The sequence below is a fragment of the Balaenoptera physalus genome (genome assembly GCF_965194825.1).
Source record: "Balaenoptera physalus genome assembly, chromosome: 6".
NCBI classification, from domain to species: Eukaryota; Metazoa; Chordata; class Mammalia; order Artiodactyla; family Balaenopteridae; genus Balaenoptera; species Balaenoptera physalus.
In genome coordinates this window covers 52,223,597-52,246,208 of record NC_138885.1, presented here as the reverse complement: position 1 = coordinate 52,246,208, position 22,612 = coordinate 52,223,597, and the positions used below count along the sequence as shown (strand labels likewise).

The window sequence follows — 22,612 nt, the reverse complement described above, 5'->3', positions numbered from 1 at the left end:
CTCCATTGTAATATATCAGTTTCTAGTCAGTTGAATGCCATTCAAATACAGTGAAGAAATATACCTTTAAGTTGAACACAAATATACAACAGGATTTTTGTGCCAAAGGTCAATATGAGTTATTTGAAGCCACTGATCAAGTCCACATCTCTCCTCAGTTCGAAGGCATCTCCTCCTATTACCGTATACTAAAGAAATATAAATTAATTAATATGAAGGTCATATAAATCTCATAAACATCAATAATTTTTCATACTTTTAATAAAGAAAGAGAAAAGGTCAGCAGGGGAAGAAACATGGAGATCATGCCCACATTTTCTCATCTTTTTCTTTTCATCTTGAGATGTTTGCCTCCCTAAAGCCAGAAATAGGAGGTGGCGAGGAGGTAACAGGAACTATCCTGGGAGAAACTGAGGCATCTAAACTGGTTCTGAACTTCATTTGGGCAGTAGTAACCACCACTGCTTTCACAATCACCAGTTTCACTCCTGTCTCTAGGGAAAGTTGCAAATTCACAAAAATACTTAAAAAAAATTTCTCCTTTCTTTCCTTTTTTCTTCCTTCCTTCCTCCCTCCTTCCTTCCTTCTTTTTTCCTCTCCCTTTTTTTGTTCTTACCTTCTTACAATCTTTCGCCTTTTGTATGATTCCCTCCAGCTGCACAGAATCTTCCACCTCATACATTCCCTTCTTCCTGGCTTGTTAATACCTCCTTCCCCTGCGTCATCTTTGTTTAATGGACTGCAGAACTTACATAGGGGAGACTTTTGTAAGCTAGACTCTCATCCATGTGGGCTAGTGCTTGTCTCTTTTTTCCCAACCTCTTCTATTTAATTTACTAGAGAGTGAAATAACTAGAGTTAGCAATGCAGAACTCCCAGACCTCACTTTTGGGATTAACGTATGCCACCACGGAGCTGCTTATTCCATGGAGAAATCACCTCAGTTGACACGGTCTCAAAAATTGGAAATTATCAAATAATAAAAGTTCTCCTGGGACTTCCCTGGGGGTGCAGTGGTTAAGAATCTGCCTGCCAATGTAGGGGACACGGTTTGATCCCTGGTCCGGGAAGATCCCACATGCCACGGAGCAACTAAGCCCGTGCGCCACAACTACTGAGCCTGTGCTCTAGAGCCTGTGAGCCACAACTACTGAGCTCACATGCTGCAAGTACTGAAGCCCGCATGCCTAGAGCCCTGCTCTGCAACAAGAGTAGCCACCTCAATGAGAAACCCGCGCACCACAATGAAGAGTAGCCCCCACTTGCTGCAACTAGAGAAAGCACGTGCACAGCAATGAAGACCCAATGCAGACAAAAAAATAAAAATAAATAAATAAAATAAAATTATAGAAATGGAAAAAATATTTAAAAAAGCAAAAAACAAAAAAGAGTTCTCCTATGATCAAGAATGTAAAATCTGTTAGAAAAATTAATATTTTCATCCGAGATAACTTATTAAAATGTATTCTTAACTGCACTACTGTCTTTCTACCATGACTCATTGGGTGTAGACCACAGTTTTCTTCATTTGTCTCCTGTAGAGATTACAATCAACATTTGGTTTAGAAGATAGTTTTACAAATGTTTGCCTTAAAAATTGCTCAGTGCTTAAGGAGCTCTTTCTGGATGGTGTTGCTAGCTTTTTGTTGCTGAGTCATCTTTTTTTCTTACTAACTCGTTTCAGTAAATTTGTTCACAAAAGTAGAAACATTGCCCATCTGTAATAAACATCCCTGAGAGCAGTAGCCATCACCAGAGCAGTGCACTTTTATAGATATTATTCTATTTTCAGGCTTGCTGACCTTTCGCCTCTTTATTGGTTGCCATAGTGATGATCTGAGCTCTGCTTAATAGAGCTTTACTAAAATGAAGACAATCAATAAGCTTTTTAACAGTAATGTTTATATTGATAGTTCCTAATAACATGTATCAAAATAAAATTTAGCCATATAAATGTATCCAATAGTGGAGTTTTATTCTTAAAAACATGTTTAGGTACATGTTTATGTAAGTTGCAAATGGTTAAGTACATTCTGTGGCTTTCTTAGAATTCCTGGAATACCTTTGTGAGGACATAAAAATATGGATGCAACTTGAAATGTAGATTAGAAAGATTATTATGAAGTGGATTATAAAACTTTTTTATAACAGCAAACTTCAGAAGTGCAACTTCCATGGTTAATGATTTCTCAGCCAAAGTCAAGTCTGAGACCTCTTTTAGCACCTTGTCCTAAGAACACTCAAGCCCAAGCTGTCCTCATATGCACCTGTACAACTTCTAATGATTTCAGAGGAATCCTGCAACACTCAGGAGAAGGAAAGTTGGTGATCTGCCAAAATTCACCTGGCAAAGGAGAAGAGCATGAAATATGTTTGTTTCCAAAGTTCACTTAACAGTTTTAAATATTTTACTCATTGGTAGTAGATAGACTACTATTTTTAGGCTTATAGTGAAACTTTTATGAACACATCTTTGAGGAATTTGATTCTTTTTCCTTTAGAATTAAATAATATTTGTTTTCAAATTATGTTCACATATTCTGGTTAACATGTTGTAAGTAAAATTCAAGTACATTTAGCATAATAAGCTCTCTTGGATTGTCATTACCAAGAAGGAAGCCTGAGGAGTGACTTAATTCTTCCTCTCATTAAGAACTAGCATATGTTCTTTGGAAGAAATCAGATGATAAATAAGTGAATCTGTGATGTGCCAGGTGGTGATAAGATCCAGGAAGTTAAATAAAACAGGACAAGGGTACAGAGAGTAAACAGGGAATGAGAAGGAAGTAGTATTTTAGATAGAGTTGTCAGCCAAAACCATCATCTCTGCCTGGATTATTGCATCAGGTTTCTAATTGGGTTGTAGGTATTTTCCAGGTAAACATCCTCGCCGCAGACATTTTTGCAGCAAACAGTTTTTGCCATATAACTAATTGGCCGTAAGGTAATTTTGCCATGAAAGATGAAATAACTGGTTGACAGTTTGGTTTCATTTCTCCATTGATAGAGTACTCCTATTTTTATATTAGATAAATCTTAGCCCTCATAATGGTCTCTACAGTGATGAGTAGATGTGCCGATCTTAAAATACTGGATGATAACAATTATATCGACTTGATAGAAAAGATGGTAATAAATTACTGGAAGTGTGAAATAAGAGAATGTAAAGCCAGATTGCATACGATACTAGAAAATGATAACATATTGGTTTGCAAATCCTTCGGTGATTTGAAGGTGCAGACTTGAACCCACATTTCCCATGCAACTTTGGAATGTCTATCAATAGACATGTGACAATTTGCCAAGAACAAACAGCAGCATAGAGGCGTTCATAAAGCAATACAAAGCTCAGTTACAAGTATGCATCCTAGCATTTGGAAACTGATACCTCTCTTAATTAAGGAATAAATTTTAGCAAAAAAGTGTGATGCTGAATGAGGAGATGAATCAACAAGCAAAAAAAAAGGTATAAAATACTATGAACGAAAGACTTGGAAGACAAGTGCTTAGGTACAACTCATTAAGTAAAATTAGTCATTTATGCAGTATCACCGTGAATCTCTTACACATTTTAAATGTATTCAAATATTTTGTATTTCACTATAAAGTCTTTTAAATTTTGTTATTCATTTTTCACTGTTTCATTGTTTCCTTTTTTTTTTTTTTAAAAAAGAATCATTGTAGGAGTTTTTTTTTTTTTTAACATCTTTATTGGAGTATAATTGCTTTACAATGGTGTGTTAGTTTCTGCTTTATAACAAAGTGAATCAGTTATACATATACATATGTTCCCATATCTCTTCCCTCTTGCATCTCCCTCCCTCCCACCCTCCCTATCCCACCCCTCTAGGTGGTCACAAAGCACAGAGCTAATCTCCCTGTGCTATGCGGTTGCTTCCCACTGGCTATCTATTTTACGTTTGATAGTGTATATATGTCCATGCCACTCTCTCACTTTGTCACATCTTACCCTTCTCCCTCCCCATATCCTCAAGTCCATTCTCTAGTAGGTCTGTGTCTTTATTCCCATCTTGCCACTAGGTTCTTCATGACTTTTTTTTTTTTTCCTTAGATTCCATATATATGTGTTAGCATACTGTATTTGTTTTTCTCTTTCTGACTTCACTCTGTATGACAGACTCTAACTCCATCCACCTCACTACAAATAACTCCATTTCATTTCTTTTTATGGCTGAGTAATATTCCATTGTATATATGTGCCACTTTTATTTTTTGTTATTTTATCTTTTACAGCAGAATTGCCTTATGGCCAAGTAGTTATTCAGCCAAAATGTTTGTGGCAAAAATGCTTACCATGAAAATACCAGATACATTGTAATTGGTTTCTTAGCTTTTACTTTTGTGCCCCTAGTGTCTGTTCACACAGCGGTCACTCAAGATATAAGTTAGATCCTATCTTTTGTCTGTTCAGAACCCTGTGACAGCTTCCACTTGGAATACAATTCACAGTCCTTTCAGCCTTGAAGACCCCACATGATATTTTTCTTTTTGACCTCCCTGACCCCATTTCCTTCTACCTTTCTCCTCATTTACTGCACTTGAGGCAAAGATTGTTCCTGAACACTCCAAGTAGGTCTCCACCTCAGGGCACCTCACACTTGCTTTCCTTCTGCTGGGAACATGCTTCCCTGAGATACTTCTCTTGTAGCTCCCTGCCCCCTCCTCAGAGTGGCCTTCTGTGACCAGTCTCTCTAAAGTAGTGTCCCACCATCACTTTTTCTCTTTGTTCTGCTTTCTTTTTCTTCATAGCACTTATGATCTCTTGCTTTTGTATTACATACCCATCTGTGGTTGTGTGAGAACATAAGCACCACAGAGCAAGGATTTGGGCTCTCTCACTCACTGCTCTATCTCCATCACCTGGAATAGTGGCAGCATATTGCAAGAGCTCAGTAATTATCTGTGGCTAAAAGAATGAATGTGCCTTAAGGATGGATTGCTGAAAAATGGCGAGAAAAGAGTAATAAAATGTCAAATGGTTTGGAGGTTTTAAAAAGGATTGCAGGTGCTAGTGCTTTCCATGATCCTAATTCTATCTTCCATTGTCACCTAGCAGAACGGAACTGCAACTGCATCCTCACCTCAACTCCCTTTCCCCGCCTTTGCTTTCATCATAGAGAGTCTTCACCCACTAACATGAGTGCATACTGTGTAGCTGCACATTATAGATGTAAAATTTTGGTGATCGCATTTCCAATTTCTAAAATACTTAACGTGGGTTAACATATGGTCATGTTCTTTCTTTTTTTAATTACAGCATCACCAAATGCCCCAAAACTTGGACCCATGGAGCTGACCATTATTATTACTGTGCCAGTTTGCCTCCTGTCCATAGCTTCACTGCTGACAGTATGGGCATGCCAAGGTCGACTGTGCACCTACAGAAAGAAAAAGAGACCGAATGTGGAGGAGCCCCTTTCTGAGTGCAATCTGGTCAATGCTGGGAAAACTCTAAAAGATCTGATTTACGATGTGACCGCCTCTGGATCTGGCTCTGGTATGTGCCTATTGTTCATTTTTCAGTAAGAAAAACTCTATGTAAAAATAATACCCATTTTAACAAAAGAGGGCCCAAATATTATTAATTCCATTGTTTAAAATGCTTGATATGGTACATGGTAAATTCTGGCATGGAAACTCCTTTCAGGATTTGATGAAGAGTAAAAACTGTCCTGGCCTAAAAATGAAGTCTTCTCGATTGCTTTTTGTGCCTTTAGGTGTTCAGATTCTCATTTTCACATGCCTTCAGAATTTATTTCTGAAGCCAGAAAGAGTTTCTTTTCTCTGCCCTCTCCCACATTATGGTTAGTAATAATCATTGTTGCTGTCTTGGTCATGTTTCATGGGCACAAAACAGTTGCGGGGCTTAAGCAGTTGAGTTCTGGGGAAAACATATTAGTTATGCAAAGTAGCGTTCTTTTCTTGTGATCATAAAGGTCTTTGGAATCGGTAGGCAACCCCTGGGATGTGTGTTTGTGAAGTTAATAAGGAGCTGACCTGAAATTAAAATCAAGAATGTGGTCTTAAAGCATAGAAACGGAAGACGAAAGGGAGCATTCCTGGGCTGGCTTGTGCTCCTAAGGTTATATGACAACGCTTTCCCTCTTTAATGGAACTTCAGAACCCCTGATGAAGCAGTTCAAAATACCAGGCTGTATTATGGCTTAAATGAGCCTTTCTCATAGCACAAAGCATCTGAGGGCTTTTTGAGTTTCCGACGACAGAAGAGCGTTGACCCCCGACCCACATCCCGTAATAATAAACTCCCTAAAATGGCAGGGGACTCCCAACTTTCATGTATAATTCCAGAAATCCTGTCAGCATGTGGTGTTGCAGAAACATGAACTAGGGTAAGCCTAATTGAGTCATTTCAGTCACCCCTGCATCCCATCTTGCTTTGGAAAGATCATTAAGGATGATCACTCCAAACAGATTTTGAGGAACTCCCTTGACCGTGGCCTTGGGGAGTGTCCAGGCAGGCACAATTAACAAGGGCAGATGACAGAGGGTTGGTAGCACCTATATGGGCATCCATATTTAACAAGAAGCAGCTTTGGACTCAGAAGTATTTATCAGAAAAGAGGGGCCTAATTATGTCATCCAGAAAGCCCAGATAGTTGGCTGCTTCTGGGGGCAAGATCGCTTGCTCACTGACCAAAGCCTCAATGTTTACACCATCATTGCACAAATCAGGTGGCATGTTTTCAAAGGAGGAATACTGGAAAGAGTATCTCCAAACTGCAAAGTTTATAAAACTGAAATCCAGATTAAATTGTTGGATAGAAAGTTGACATTTTTTCTTTAAAAGTAAAACTTACTAGGATTTAATACTCTTTCCTTCCTTGAGTGTTACCTTTTGGGGGCCGCTGTGCCCTAACTTCCTGAGCCCTGGCAACATTCTAGGCTTAGAATATAGGCACAGAAAGCTCTGATTTGTGCCAAGTTCCTTGAAACCTTATACAATTTATTAAAAGGTTCAAGTGATTAAATAACCATCTATTTAATCCCCACCAAAACATTTCAGTTCGTATGAAGAGGTAAGGCAGAAATATGTGTTTTGGAGCTACTTCTTGACTATACTTAAGATTGACCAAGGATTTCCCTTTCAAATAAAAGTAATGGAGATTTTATAACTGGAGACTGAATATTTAGTTTAAGAAAGCGGTTGTGAGCCAGGGCATAAAATCAAAAATTAACATTAAGTTTTTTGGTATTTTTGTGCATCTTGAAACCTAAAGCTGGACTTATTGACTGCTGAACCTTTTCCTCTTTAGATTATTCTAAGTTCTCTCTTAAAAGAAAGCTGTAAATATACCCAAGCATGGATGATTTCTTTAATGATCAACTTAAAATAGTTCTAGGCACTTTTCCCCGAAGCCAGCTGCATATGTTTGCCAGTGACCACTGGCTAACAGTAATGGATGGCCATACTGCCTTTGATCATCAGGGAGAATGGGTCCATGTGTAGCAAGGCTTCTGTCACAAAAGCTCACCCATAGGAAGGAAATCAGGAGTTCTGCTTCCCCTCTGCTTCTCTTCCCTGGGCAGCGACCTTAAGCAAGAAGCAGCTTTGTCAGATGTTGAGAGACAAAAATTATGAAGCATATCCCGACCTGGTCAGGGACAGATTTCAAAGAGATATAATGTTTGCAAGAGAGGAAAATGGACTGGTGTTTGACTGGATGGTCTTTGAGAGATCATGGTGTCTCAGGTGACTTCTAAGAGGCTTGGTAGGTTTCTGCTTTCCTGTCATGATATAACACTACTGATGGATGGTGACATTTCCATCAGTCAGGCATCAGCTTCTACAGCCCCTGGTAAAAAAGAGTAGCATGGACCTGCAGGGAGAGCCAAAGTCCATGTGCCTTCAAAGGAAATCTCTAAGTGTGTAACACAAAAATTACTCAGATTATTTTTGGTGGTTGCTTTGAAATATGCTGAAGCAATTTTCATTGTTTTACTGCCTCAACTTAATTGCTGTGCTGAGTACCTTAGATGAAATCCTTCTTTGTCCCCGGTCTGAGGCATTGATTATGTGCCTAATCAATTTGCAGTTTGAAAACATAGGCTTATCTAGTTCTCTAGCCAATTGTTGTTGTTGTATTGTTGTCGTTGTCAATATTGTTGTGATTGGTCGTGGTGATGCTTTTGTGAGTTTGTGTATGCAAGACGAGGGGAGGGAAGAGAGAGAGATTGAAATTGTACTTTGGCTTAATAATTGTTAGTACAATTTTCATTGTGTGGCAAGTAGTGAAACTGACTCTAGCTTACAAAAATATCCTGGATAGTTTGCTGCTAGAAATCTTTCCAACTGGGGAGGACTGTAGTCATATCCACTGAATGGTGAGAGCATAAGAATTTGGATTGAAAAACAGTGTTTTAGTTGTAGGTCTGACTTCCACTTATTCCTGGGCAAGTTTTTGACTACCACACAGCCCCAATTTTCTCATCTCTAAATGACAAAGTTGAACCAGATGATCTCAGAAGAACTTTCTGGCTGTGAGGCTTTGTGACTAATTGTTGAGACCCATAATAGCAAACTTATAGTCTGTGCTTATTTAGTCATGGTGGGTGGTTCTCATGAACATGAGAACATCTGAATAAACTGTGGCTCATTTCAGGAGTAGAGGTCGAAGCCTACAGGAGCTTACAGGGCTATTGCTATAAGGGTTTCCCAGCCATCTGAGTACAATGACAACTAAACATGACTTTCCTGAATAAATTATACTGTGACCTCTTTAGCTATTTTCCTTCTAATTATAAGAGTAATAAATATTTATGGAATATTGTGGACATTAAGAAAATGTAAAGAATTAGAAAGGAGAATATCACAATTTACTTCACCCTGATTCCACTAAATAGAAATACCCATCATAGCATTTAGCATATATTCTTTTCAGTGTTTTTCCCGTGAATATTTCGAATAGCTAGATACACTTATTTAGATGGATAGAATTTGCTATGCTATTTGTCTTTAACAAAAGTATTTTTTCATTTAACAAAGTATGGTTTTTATTATAGCAGAAGTACTTTCCTATGTCATTAAGAAATAACTCTTCATAAACAGCATCATTATTTTTGGCTCTAAGTAATCCATCCTTAGACATAATGTTAAGGGCAAACCATTATTGAGCATGTAATAGGCCAGATACCATGCTAGGTGCTTAACGTGCTTATTAATTCTCAAAGTATCCCTATGATATAGGTAATATTATTGCCCACAGGTTTTCAGGCAAGGAAGCTGAAGCTCAGAGAAGTTCAATAATTTGCCCATGATTACCATGTGGCACAGATGAAATCTGAACCCAAGCCTTTCTTATCTGTGGTCTCAACCTCTGCACTGTACTTAACAATTTTTCTATTATCAGACACTTTTCCTTACTTTTTCTATAAGTAATAATATATTAAGTATCTTGACATAAATTTTTCTGCATTTTTCATTAAATCTTTAGAATAGAATTCTAGAGGTAAAGTTATTGGTTCAAAAGAACCTAAACATTTTACGTACATTCAGAATATATTTTCTTCGACTTTCTTTTATTCCACAGAAAATATCCATTTGATATTTTCTATGACTGTACCTTGCTTTTAGTGTAACATGATTGCCTCACTTCATCATTGAATTCGATTCTTCACTTTCCAATTTTAACTTGGTTTTTAAAAAAATTCATAAAGAATTCCCTGCATTCTTGGTTGTACTAGGAATCATATATTTTATTTTAGAGGCTAACAACTTATGCTTTTTAACCTTTGTGTATTTAGTAAACTGACTGGCTTCAATGTGCAAATCAGAGAGATTTGCAACAATTTTGGAAAATTAGATATCTGCAGTGGCAGGCTATATTCAAGAAATTTTTATTTGTGAATATGAGAAGAGAAATCATAGTAAGAATTTGGAGTATTTTTTGAGCATGCTTTGACTAAATTAAAGTGTGGTATAATGGTGCTTATTTCTTCAAAATCAGTAAAATTACTAAAGTGGTTAAATGTTTGCTTTTTTATGTGAAAATAATGGTCATCATGACAGTTGTTTTCTGGCAATTACTTGTTTTTAATCATCAATTTCATCTTTTCTTTGGTTAGGTCTGCCTCTATTGGTTCAAAGAACAATTGCAAGGACGATTGTACTTCAGGAAATAGTAGGAAAAGGTAGATTTGGTGAGGTCTGGCACGGAAGATGGTGCGGGGAAGATGTGGCTGTGAAAATATTCTCCTCCAGAGATGAAAGGTCTTGGTTTCGAGAGGCAGAAATTTATCAGACCGTTATGCTGAGACATGAAAACATCCTTGGCTTCATTGCTGCTGACAACAAAGGTATTTTCAATCTAATTGGGTCCAGCAAATAAAATGTTATGTCTACTATCAGAGGAGAATAAATAATCTCTTTGTTTTAATAAAATCTACGTAAAAGTCTGATTTCTTTTTTGAGGAAAGAAAATGCTTTCCTCTTCTCCACAGATAAATGTGCAATAAATGTAAAATAAAGCAGGGCAGACGAGTGATATGAAGTCATGATGACACTATAGCCAGCTTGATATTTAAAATATTTGATGACTGGTATGGCACAGGAACTAACCAACCAGGACAGAAGCTTCAACTGGAACAGAGTCCTGGGGGAACCCTGCCATGCTAGATTTTATCCCTTTAGTTGCTGGGTCATAAAAAGATCTGGAGGCATCTTGGGGGTTCAGGAGTTGCTTTGGGTGTCTAGGGCAAAGGAATACCATTGGACGTTTTGAATAGCAGCTGTTAATTAAACAGGACAGAAATATTTCAATATTTTGATAACTGGTACAAAGATACCAACGAATGATAGTTGAATATTCATCTTTGTTAGGACTATACTTTCATCTGTACAACAGATCTCAACTCCAGGACTCTAGTTTTCTATGAACATTATTAGAATGGTGGCAAGCAAGATAATTTTAGTGAAATTAATGTACTTTGAGTATGGTTTATATCGTGAGGTTTAACATTAACAACCCCAAATAATACTGCTTTATGAGATTTGTGGAATAAGACAGACCATCAACTTTTTGGTATTTAAATCAATAGTCATAAAATTTTCTGTATATGCCCAGTAATCAGGGACTGGATATAGAGTCTGTGGATTACCTATGCTCTCTTTCTTCTTTTTGCATACCTTTTACTCATTTAGCTGTGCAACAGTTCCCTTAAAGGGAAACAGGGAACAAAGGTGAGCAAAACTTGATCCAGTCAATTATTTTTTTATTTGAATCAGTAATACTCATGAAGAACTTTGGAGAGGTGGAGATTGTAACCTCTATCTAGCCACAAACTATCTGTGGCTATCAGAAACCTACCATTACCTAGGAAAATTTAAAATCTGTGGTTATTTCTATTTAATATAAGCTTGATCATGAAAGTATTTATGATTAATTAGATGGCCAAAGAGAAGCTTAGTGTTATTATACATTTTGGCCATAGTTATGTTTGCTGATGATTTGTCTTTTCTGATTTGCCAGGGAGAAACTGAATAAAGCCTAGTAAAGCCAGGGAGAAACTGAGCTTAAAAAAGAAAAAGGTTCTTTCCAAATTCTTAACTATACTATTGAAAATGAAACATTTCTTATTAAGCTGTTAAGAACTTCTACTTTTTCTTCGTAACATTGAGCTAAACTGCTGGTTAGCTTAATTCGCAATGTTATGAAAGCAGTCATGACTGTCGTTATACAGATCGTCCTGATAGAGCTAATTTAATCATGACATTTATTGGATTATAAAACAATATGCACAAGGAAGATCACCCTTGACTGTCTCTTCTTCAGTTTAACTGGTCTACCTGTGTCAATGGCTTACTTGTCAGTGGCTTTGATTCCAAGTGGTCTCTAACATCACTTTCATTTTCATGCATTTCTATATCTTTTGCAACATTTACAGTTTCACCCTTTAGTTTAGTCAACTGTCTGACAAAGACATTGATACGAGAGGGCAAAGATAGCCACTGGTGTTAAGCAGGGAGAGAGGTGTAAGTGTTAGTTTTATATGTGGTCAGTTTATTAGTGAACTTTATCATGTTATGTTGATTTTTGCATTCCTAGGAAATGTTATCACTACCTAGATTTGGAAATTAAATTCTTGGATAACCAGGAGCTCTTGTACATAAAGCACTAGGTACAAAGATACCTTAGCAAATGTTCTTTAATTACAGTTCCCTTTCACTGAGCATCAAAACTGGTCAGGACTTCCCAGGGCTATTGTAGACATCTGATTCTGAAAGCTAAAGCTAAGTCTAGGGACTCTAATACCTAGAGAAATTTTAGGCTAATTTCTCTTCTGCTAAAAATCTTTTATAAACTGGATTAGCCTTTGGTTAAATAAGGTAAATTATTTGAAAAGTTCTAGTAATTGTGTTTGGCGCTTATATTAAGCTTTGAGGGAAATCATAAACTTCATATTTTGAATGGTGAATAATATGAACATCCTTGGAATGTTAGAGCTTTTGTGATAGTAATAATACTTTGTGTAAATTTGTTATATTTTTGTTTTTCGTTGGTACAATCTTTCTTAAAAGCTCAAGAATAATTTATAGCACAACGCTGAGCCTAAATGCATCTCTCAGTAGTTTCTGCCATAATGTGGTTGCTATTACCAGCAGGTATTGATATAGAGGGAATAAGAAAGGAGTAGTTCAGTTGGTAGAATCACTGCCTCACAGCTTCCTATAGCGATGGTGGGTACATGTAACAGGTTCTAATATATCAATAGGAATTCATTGAGAATTTTCAGCCTACTAACTTGGACTGTAAGTATTATCACTGAAAGAATTAACTTTGTTTTGTTAACAACACAGATTTGCTTTAAACACTGACATTTGTTAAAAGCTTTTGGCTTCTTTCTCAACATAAACTTACAGCAACAAAATAACTTTTTCCTGTTAGATAATGGAACTTGGACTCAACTTTGGCTTGTCTCTGAATATCATGAACAGGGCTCCTTATATGACTATTTGAATAGAAACATAGTGACAGTGGCTGGAATGATCAAACTGGCACTTTCAATAGCTAGTGGTCTGGCCCACCTTCATATGGAGATTGTTGGTACACAAGGTATGTATTTTCTTTCTAATTTTTTTTCTCCTTGAATATGAGGATAGAAACACTAAGTTGTATTTTAGTGTTCAGCTGTGTTCTAGTTTATTACAAACAATTATCAAATGTAAAGTAACACTAAAGGTATTTTATAAAGCTGAAGGTTTTGTCATGATATAGCCAACTCTCATCTACATACTTGTCATTTTGTATACTATCCATAACAATATTTTTATTCCTAGTGGCTCTATCTTTGCTATTTACAATATGTACCTGAGAGATCTTGCTTTGGTGGCAAATGCTCTATTTTCAGAGAATACAAATGATTTAACTGTTTACCTTTGATAATTAAAATAATTAGAAAGGGTTATTCTGACCTTAAAAAAATACTTATATATCATGTACTTGAACGCCAAATAATACACACTGTCTCGTCTGTTTATTGAGTTAATAGAGAATTGGCTCTAGAAAGTCAGTCTAGTCACCATAGTGCTTCTCAGATTTGGATCCATGATCCCTTTAAACTCTTAAAGATTATTGAGGACCCCAAAAGTTTGTATATGTGGGTTATATCTATTAATATTTACTATATTAGAAACTAAAATTGAGAAATTTAAAAGTATTTATTAATTTACTTAAAGTACAATAATTAACCAATTAAATATTAAAATAAATAACATAATTTTTAAAAGTTACATAATTTTTGTAGTACAAAAGCCAATCTAGCTAAAATAATGCCATTTTACACTTTTGCAAATCTCCTTAATGTCTGGATTTTCATACCTGTTCTTCATTCAGTCTGTCCCAGTATGTTGTTTTTGGTTGAAGTATGTAAAGAAAATGTGACATCACACAGATATGTAGTTGGAAAAGAGCCTTAAGGACCCCCAGGGATCTTTGGGCCACATTTGAGAACTGCCGGTGTAGGGTGGTAGAAGTTTGAAACTTGTTTTGTAAGAGAATATTTGCTATGTTCTTATGTGGACGTAGCAATGCTAATACTTTCCCTACTTATTCAGCAAATATTTACTAGTGGTTACTAAATGTCACCTAGTTTTCTAAGCATTGGAGGCATGGTGATGTGTAAGACATAGCCACTGCCCTTATGTAGCCTACAGTCTAGTTGGGAGGGACAGAGAATGCATATGAATGACTAAGATAATTTAGATAGTGATAAGGGCTATGAAGAAGGCAAAATGGGATAGTCTGATGGAGGATGACTTGGAATGTAGAATGGGGATCAGGGAAGACCATTCTTAGAAGATAACATTTGAGCCAAGTCTTCAAGATGACTCCTTTCAGAGAGGTTCAATCTCCAGTAATGAAAAAAGTGAATATGTTTACCTTATGCTTCATAGGTAAACCTGCTATTGCTCATCGAGATATAAAATCAAAGAATATCTTAGTGAAAAAATGTGAAACTTGTGCCATAGCAGACTTAGGGTTGGCTGTGAAGCATGATTCAATACTGAACACTATTGACATACCTCAGAATCCTAAAGTAGGAACCAAAAGGTAAGATAACTTACTTTGGTAGCATACTGAGACTTATGACTGCCCCATAAACATGAATGCCTGGGATATGTGTATAGGGAGGTGGGTGGCAGATCCAAAGTGGGAAATCATTAGGCCCAAGAAAGCAAGAAGTCTTCTCTGGGTCACCGAGAAATCAGCAGCACAATGGTTATAAAGCAAGAAGAGTTGGCATTTGGTCATATAGAAAGTAGCTATTTGTGTGGGGAGTCCAGTGGAAAGGAATGGTGGAAGTGATGGTGATAGATTATTTTTAGTGTGCCACATCTGAGAATAGTTTTCCTACAGAGAGGAGGAAAAAAATGTTAGCAGTGTATAGCTCCTCCAAAGCCTTTATATCAAGACTTCATAAATGAACTGAAACTCAGGGCTAGTTCTATACATTCAGGTCCTAACAACAGATATAGAATCAATACACTGAACTAGATAGATGAGGGACTCTATATAATATTCTCTCAATATTTAAAAATATTATGTAACATATTTACCTATAGTTGTACTTATCCTTAAGTCTCCCCAGTTGATGTGTATTAAGGTAATATGAGTTTGGACACAATTCCCACTTTCAAGGAACAGAATCTCTGAAAGTTAAGAACAAGCATGATTTATATAGAGCATACCACACGTATGTCAGGACAGGCCCATTAGTAATGGGATTCCTGGTGTTTTCTTATTATAGCCAGACTGTGGCCATATGGCCAGCATACTTCCGTTTCCTTTCATTTGAATTTCAGGATCTGTGCTACTTTGGCATAATTCCAGGTTTCTTGACCTTGAAATCAGAAATAACCAAAACACTTTCCTGGAGTTGTTAAAGGCCCTTGAGAGTAGAGAATTTCTAAGCTGGTATAGTTGGCCTACTAGCCATATTTGAGATTCCAGGCCAATCCCTCTGAGTCCTTCACTTTGTTCCCTGGGAGACTTTAATGGGGCCCCAGAAACACTTCAGGACAGTTTATTCAGACTGGGCAGCCCTAAGGGACCTCTTCTTTTTTCCCTTTAAAAAGCAAGTTTTAACTTGTCCATCAGGCAAGCCTGGGATGCTGGATTCCTTCAGAGAATCTAAAGTTTTTAAAAGATTGGGGAGAGTATCGCATCCTCACCTCAATATTCTGAGAAATCCTCGAAATATCCCTAGGACAGCTAGGCTCAGTCAGGCCCCAGGGACTGTAGAATTTTTGATTCAGTCCTATTCCAGCAAGGCTGTAATTTTATTGGAGCCAATATATAATATGAATACATGTCTTGGAGCCAATGTATAATAACACTGTTCATTCAGAGCAAGTATTTGTGGAGTGACGCTGAGCACTGAGTTGGAGTACTGGGCCCACCATGATGAATAGGACATACTCCTTGCCCTCAAGGAGCTTTCTTGGCTCCAAACTACTGGAAGTTGAGTTCCATCTTTCCTATTGAGTGCTTTCCAAGTATTTGGCTCCTGGCCCAGAGGCTTTAACGCTAGGATGATCTCTAGGTCTATTTAAAATGTTTTTAAAATTATCGTTCAATAAGTGTATTATTTAATTTTATTCTATTATAGTGGCTCAAATCAACCTGTAAATTTGATGTAAACTGCCTTAACATATTGTATATCAGGATTTATTAACATTGTGTTTTACTGGACTGCTATAAAATCATACACAGAATCTGAAGTGTGCATGTTTTTGAAGGTACATGGCTCCTGAAATGCTTGATGATACAATAAATGTGAATATCTTCGAGTCCTTCAAACGAGCTGACATCTATTCTGTTGGTCTGGTTTACTGGGAAATAGCCCGGAGGTGTTCAGTCGGAGGTAAGATTTTGGAAATATTCTTTGCGTCTGCCTTTCCTTGATGCTCTAATTCAATGCACTATATTGAATCGTTTCTAAATATTTAAGAGATTACCTTTTGGCGATATCTTTCCCGTGGCAAAAGTGGAGCATTTTGAACAGAACGGAGATTTTAGGTTGTGATTACCGCTTAGTTCTCCTGATAATTCTGATTTCCATAATAATACTTTGCAAAGCACTTGAAAATCTTCTTTGAGCTGTATTCCTATTTTATATCAGAAATTAAACCCAAGGAAACTAAATGACTTGCCAAGGCCGCAGGACTTAAATTGAAGTCTTCTGGTTCTCAGGCTTTTCTTGTTCATTTCTTTCCGGTGATGATGAATGTGCGGGGATTAAAGTGGAGGGCAGAGGTAAGCAAAGCAACTTCCTGACTCCACTGCTCCCAGCAGTTTAGAGATTAATAGGAAGATTAGAGATTAAGAGGAAGAATTTGGGAAGATGAAACCCTGTAAATGCAGTCTGATGGAGTTGTTTCATCCGTGGAGAAAAGTTAAATCCTGGTAGAAAATGATTTAGATTTTTCAGTTTCAAGTGAGACAGACTTAGTCCTAAACCTTGGTTTAGCAACTTCCTGAATGTCTGACTTTAGGTGAGTTATATGGTCTCACTTTCCTCATCTGTAAAATGAAGATAATAAAACTGACCTCTTGGGCTTTAAGGGTTTAATGGACTAATTCAATTAATTCATGTGAAGCTTTTTGTAGAGAGCCTGCTCATAGTAAACATTCAATGAAAGAACTGTCATTATTAAACCACTGTCAGTTTTTGCATTTTGTATTGATGTCATTTTGCCTTACATCAATCTCATTTTTAAAAAAATGAAAAGCTTAAAAGCTTAAAATTATATTTGAATGAGAAAACATGCTTTCCCCCTTTTATTCCTAGGTTAGATAATAAAATATTCAGGAAGATGAAACTATTCATAGAAGCAATAGACTTAGAGTGGTGCAGAAACAGAACATGGACACTGGAATCCCCAAGCCTGGGATCGAGTTCCAGATCTGCCACTTACTAGCTATGTGACCTTGAGAAAATTCATGACACTCTTTGTGCCTCAGTTTCCTGATTCTGTAAAGATGGGATAATATGGTACTTTCTTTAGTCAGTGCTTTTGAGGAATAATTAGTTAAAACATGTAAAGGGCTTAGGAAGGTGCTTGGTAAATAGCAAGATTCAAACATGTTATTATTTTTTTAAATTTCGTACTGATATTTGTCTAGATTTGCTTTTAGATTTTTGTCCTTAAATTTTCTTCAACAGTTGAAATAGTAATTTAGTTAACATGATTTGAATTTCATTTTCTAAATTTTGCCAATCTTAAATATTTAAATTAAAAGGACTATAGTTTAATTCAATTGATTCTGTAAGGAAATTCTTGAACTCAAGTAACATTCTGATAATTAAGGTCAAATCTTTGTCTATTATTTGAGACTCTTTAAATATTAACCTTCACGTTGAACTGTTCATCTTCAAATACTTTTGGCCATTTCTCTGGAACATTCTCAGATGTAGTAGCTATAAAATCCAAATGTAAAAAACTCAGCTCTTAAAAGATTGATTAACAATTTTCAAAAAGAGAAAGCTATTGTGTTTTGAAAAGGAGAAATATACTTCATTCATGGAGAAATATACGTCATTCACAGATCAGTGAGGCTTGCTATAAATTTTGTAATTAGGTATTACTTCTGAATTGCACAATGGCATTTTATGTAAATCAAAATTTACATAATTTTCATAATATAAAATTATATTTTTATAATTAGTAAAAGTTATGTAAATGTAACATAATATTTTATATAAAATTGTATATGTATAATGTATAATTATATAAAATTATATATTTTGTACAGTAATTACATATACTTTTGTCTCATATAATATTTAATTATCAAAATTATATAAGTTTTCATAATATAAAATTTCATAAACTTATATAACTATTCAACTTAGTGCTTTAAACTTATATCTTTGGTTTTACAATGATACATAATTTTAATAAGCCTGATTTTCCAGTTTTCCAGGGTCCCACTTGTGCCTAGAAAACTTAATTAGCATTATTTTGAAATAAACATCTTTGCTTATTATTCACACTGGGAAATTTATTACACAACTTTTTTATAGGAATTGTTGAGGAGTACCAGTTGCCTTATTATGACATGGTGCCTTCAGATCCCTCAATAGAGGAAATGAGGAAGGTTGTCTGTGACCAGAAGTTCCGACCAAGTATCCCAAACCAGTGGCAAAGCTGCGAAGTAAGGCTATGTTCTTATGTATATTTTTCCATTATAATTTTGAGGTAAGTATCAGGGTGGATTTTCAGAGACCATAGTCCTTCTCTTTATCTAGGCATCCAATTCATTTCATGTATGTAGGTATATGTCTTTGTATAAGCTTCAGAAGGATTTTATTCCCTTTAGCTGTCAGTATCATAATGCTAAGTTATGTGGCAGGAGCAACCTTGACATCCCAGTGACTTCACACAAGACTCTATTTCTTGCTATGCCAAGTCCCCTACAGGTTAGGCAACTTTCATTGGAATCTGTGCTCCCTGTGGTGATGCAGTAATCCAGGTGACTTTGATCTTGCGATGCTGCTATCTCAACACATAGTTTCCAGAGGTCTAGATCAGGAGAAGAGAGGAGCTGGAGGGTCACACACTGGCTCTCTAATACTTTGGCTCAAGTGACACATTTCATTTCCACTCATGGTTCATAGACCAGAACGAGTCACACAGTCCCATCCAGCTGGAAGGGAGCTGGGAATGTTGGGAACACAGGCATATTCGGTGGGTAGTCAATGTCTGTGCTACACAGAATATTACAATTTCAGTCATCCTTAGAGTCAATAAATTATTCTTAATCCCTAACTTGCTGAAGTTTGAGTTTATTCTCTTCCATCAGAAAAGCTTCCCCATGGCAGGGACCATTGTTGTTTATCTCCTCATCTTGAACCACACATGTAGTAACCATCATAGAGCAGACATATTGCAATGTTTGTTCTGCCTGTGTGAAGAGAGAGATTTCTCTAGCTCCCACAGGAAGTAGAAGGGAAGGTGGAGGAAAGACTATAAATCATCTAACTAGTTCCACAACTATTTTAATGATTTAATATCCCCCATCCCAATTATGACTGTTTGTCTTCTGCCATATTTAAATGTAATGCTTGAGGCGATTTTTTAGGTGACATCTTTTTAGTTTTGGCTCTGTCATATGTCATATCTTATACAGTTACTTTTTTCCTCATTTTTCCTCTCCTTCATGTTTCACTCAACTCGTTTCCTATTTAAGGCAAGATTTATGTCCTGATATTTCTATTTTGTGTAGATAGCTTACCTACATGCTCATTTTAGAAGCAGAATTTGAGGCATTTATAAGCAAATTGAAATTAAATTAAAATTTTTTCTGATAGTAACCATTTCATGCATATGAGAGGATATTAACATATATGTAAAGTTATATGTAAAGATAATAGAATTCATGACCAAGTTTAAAAATTAGAACACCTCCAATACCTTTGAAGACTCCTCACCCCTCTGAGAGGCTACTATTATAACTAATCATTTTATTATTGCTTTGCTTTTCTTTAAAATTTAGCCATACATATATATATATATGTATATATATATATGTATGTGTATATGGCTAACTTTTGTTTATTTGTGAAATATATTAATGACACTTACTATAGATATTCTTTTTAATTTTTTTTTACTTTACCTTATATATGTATAGCTATAATCTGTTTATTTTCATATCTGTGTAGTATTCCATTGTATGGCTATAGCACAATTTCTTTTTTTCACTCTACTGTTGATTGTCACATGTGTGATTTTTAGTTTCTTTTAAAACAATACTGTTGTGTGTGTGTGTGTGTAAAAATTATTTCTTTAGGGTATAAAACTATAGATTCTTTTGGAGTACTTACATAGATGATCATATCCCCAAATAATGAGAGTTCGGGACTCATACTTTTCTTATTGCAGTTTCTAGGACTTCCAGTATAATGTTGTGTGAAAGTTATGATACTTTTGCTCCTTAAAACTTTGCATGTCTTACCTTTGACACCTTTTTTTATATTAGTTTTGTTTTTTATTGTTTGTTTTGGTTTGGGGGTTTTTGTTTTCTTTTTTTAATTTTCTTTGTTTTTTGTTCTAATTCTGTGAAAAATGCCATTTGTTTGTTTTGTTTTGCTTTAAATATACTTTTGCTTTTTACTTATGTTTAGACTTTTCTCTTTGCTTTTTAAAATGTAGTTTATTTTTTAAATATTTTATATCATTTAATTCTAGCATCTAATGTTTTGATAGGTTTGATTTTCCTGTTTGTTGTTTTGACTAACTCTTGCTTATGATACTTTATTTCCTCATCTTGTGAATTTTCACTATGAGCTCAGGCTTACTGCAACATTTTAAGGCTAAGGTTTGATTTTTTCTTTACCAAGATCAAAGATTTAGACAATTTTCTTCACAAAGTTCCTTCTAAGACCAATTCATCCTTACAGTCTGGACTTTGTAAATGTCTTGATCTGACACATTCTGTGTGCTTTGGGCTGTATTTCCTGTCTTTCACATGTGGTCCATCAATTCTGAAATTCTAGACTGTGAGATCAGCAGATGCCATCAGAGCAACGCCTTGCTTCAGTGGTTTCTTATACCTCTCTGGATTCATGCATTCTCATTGTTTTCCCCTCTGAGTATTTATCTTATTTATTTACCAGTTCACTTATACTGGTTTTTTTTAATTCAAAATTTTTGATATTAGTACTTAGATCATTATTTTATTGTGGCATAATTTACATATGATAAAATGAATAATTCTTAGTATACAGTTTGATGACTTTAAAAAAAATGTATACGTGTGTACTTACCATGCAGAGCAACGTAGGGAATTTCCAACCCATCCCTTATCCATTTTTGTCTTTCATGTCCTTTCTTAGAATATTTTAAAAGATAGTCATTCTACCATATTCCCAGAATTTTCAATTAAAAGAGGATTAATAGCCTCCTTCTATAGGATTAATATCTGTGTTTTGACAGGATTTTTAAAAATATTTAAATTCCGCTACAAAGATTTTAAAGAAAGTTTATGTTTTCTGAAAGCCCAAGGGCAGAAATTGTTAGCTTTTTTATACATAACATATATAATTTCTTAATTGAAAGCATGTTATTTTCATGCAGCTTGAAGGAAGAGGAAAATTTTCATAAAATGCATACAAAGATTAATTATGTTTCAAAGATTACGATCATCTCAAGAAGATAAAGCTATTCAATCAATTTCACTTACTCTAAAAGGATGTGTGTAAGGTGGCCATATTCTCTTTCCTAAAATTACATTCAACAGAGTAGGTGGAAGACAAATAAACAACTAATCACTAAACAGAAAAGACTAAAACAAATGAAACTGGTCCATCATTTCACATTATGCTAATCAAACATGACCTTAAAAATGATAGTGTAATTCCATAAACCAAAATGCCACTGAGCAGAGGCTTCCTATCATCTCCTATAGCTACCTTCAAGGTCCACAAATGATGGCTTCAAATCATCTAGCAGATCAGTGGGCCCTGTGCCTCTGCCTGAAGCCAGAGGAGATCGCCTGGCCCCTTTCTGGGAGGAGACACCAGGCCTGTCTGAGAGGAGACACCCTGGTCTCCCTAGGAGAGGAGGTGCCCTGGTCTCTGTTTGAGGGGAGACAGCCTGGGCTCTGTCTGAGGGGAGAGCCCTGGTCTTTCTATGCTAGAAGTTGACCTGGTCTCTGTCTGAGGGGAGAAACTTTTTTCTCTGTTTGAGGGGAGAGCCTGATCTTTTACAGAGAGAAGTCACCTTGGTCTCTGTCCATGGGGAGACACTCTGGTCCCTCTCAGGGGAGATGCCTTAGTCCTTGTCTGAGGGGAGACAGTCTGGTCCCTTTCTGAGAGGAAACGTCCTGGTCCTGGTCTGAGGGTAGATGTTCTGGTCTCTGAGAAGAGACACTCTAGTCTTTTTCTGAGAGAAGTCACCTTGGTCTCTTTCTGTGGGGAGATGCTCTGGTCCCTCTGAGGGGAGATGCCCTGGTCTCTGTCAGTGGGGAAATACCCAGGTCCCTTTCTGAGAGAAGTCACCCTGGTCTCTGAGAGGAGACACTCTGGTCTTTTTCTGAGAGAAGTCACCCTGGTCTCTGTGTGTGGGGAA

At 36.2% G+C, this 22,612-nt stretch overlaps 1 protein-coding gene across 1 annotated transcript in view; it reads left to right on the top strand.

Moving 5' to 3' along the window:
* Positions 1–22,612, top strand: part of ACVR1C (activin A receptor type 1C) — a 121,801-nt gene that overhangs the window by 74,857 nt on the left and 24,332 nt on the right. Inside the window, exons 3-8 of the mRNA XM_082465093.1 lie at positions 5,279–5,518; positions 10,105–10,335; positions 12,924–13,091; positions 14,432–14,588; positions 16,277–16,401; positions 18,565–18,695. Coding sequence (XP_082321219.1) covers positions 5,279–5,518; positions 10,105–10,335; positions 12,924–13,091; positions 14,432–14,588; positions 16,277–16,401; positions 18,565–18,695 — 1,052 coding nt within the window. The remainder of the gene's footprint in view (positions 1–5,278; positions 5,519–10,104; positions 10,336–12,923; positions 13,092–14,431; positions 14,589–16,276; positions 16,402–18,564; positions 18,696–22,612) is intronic.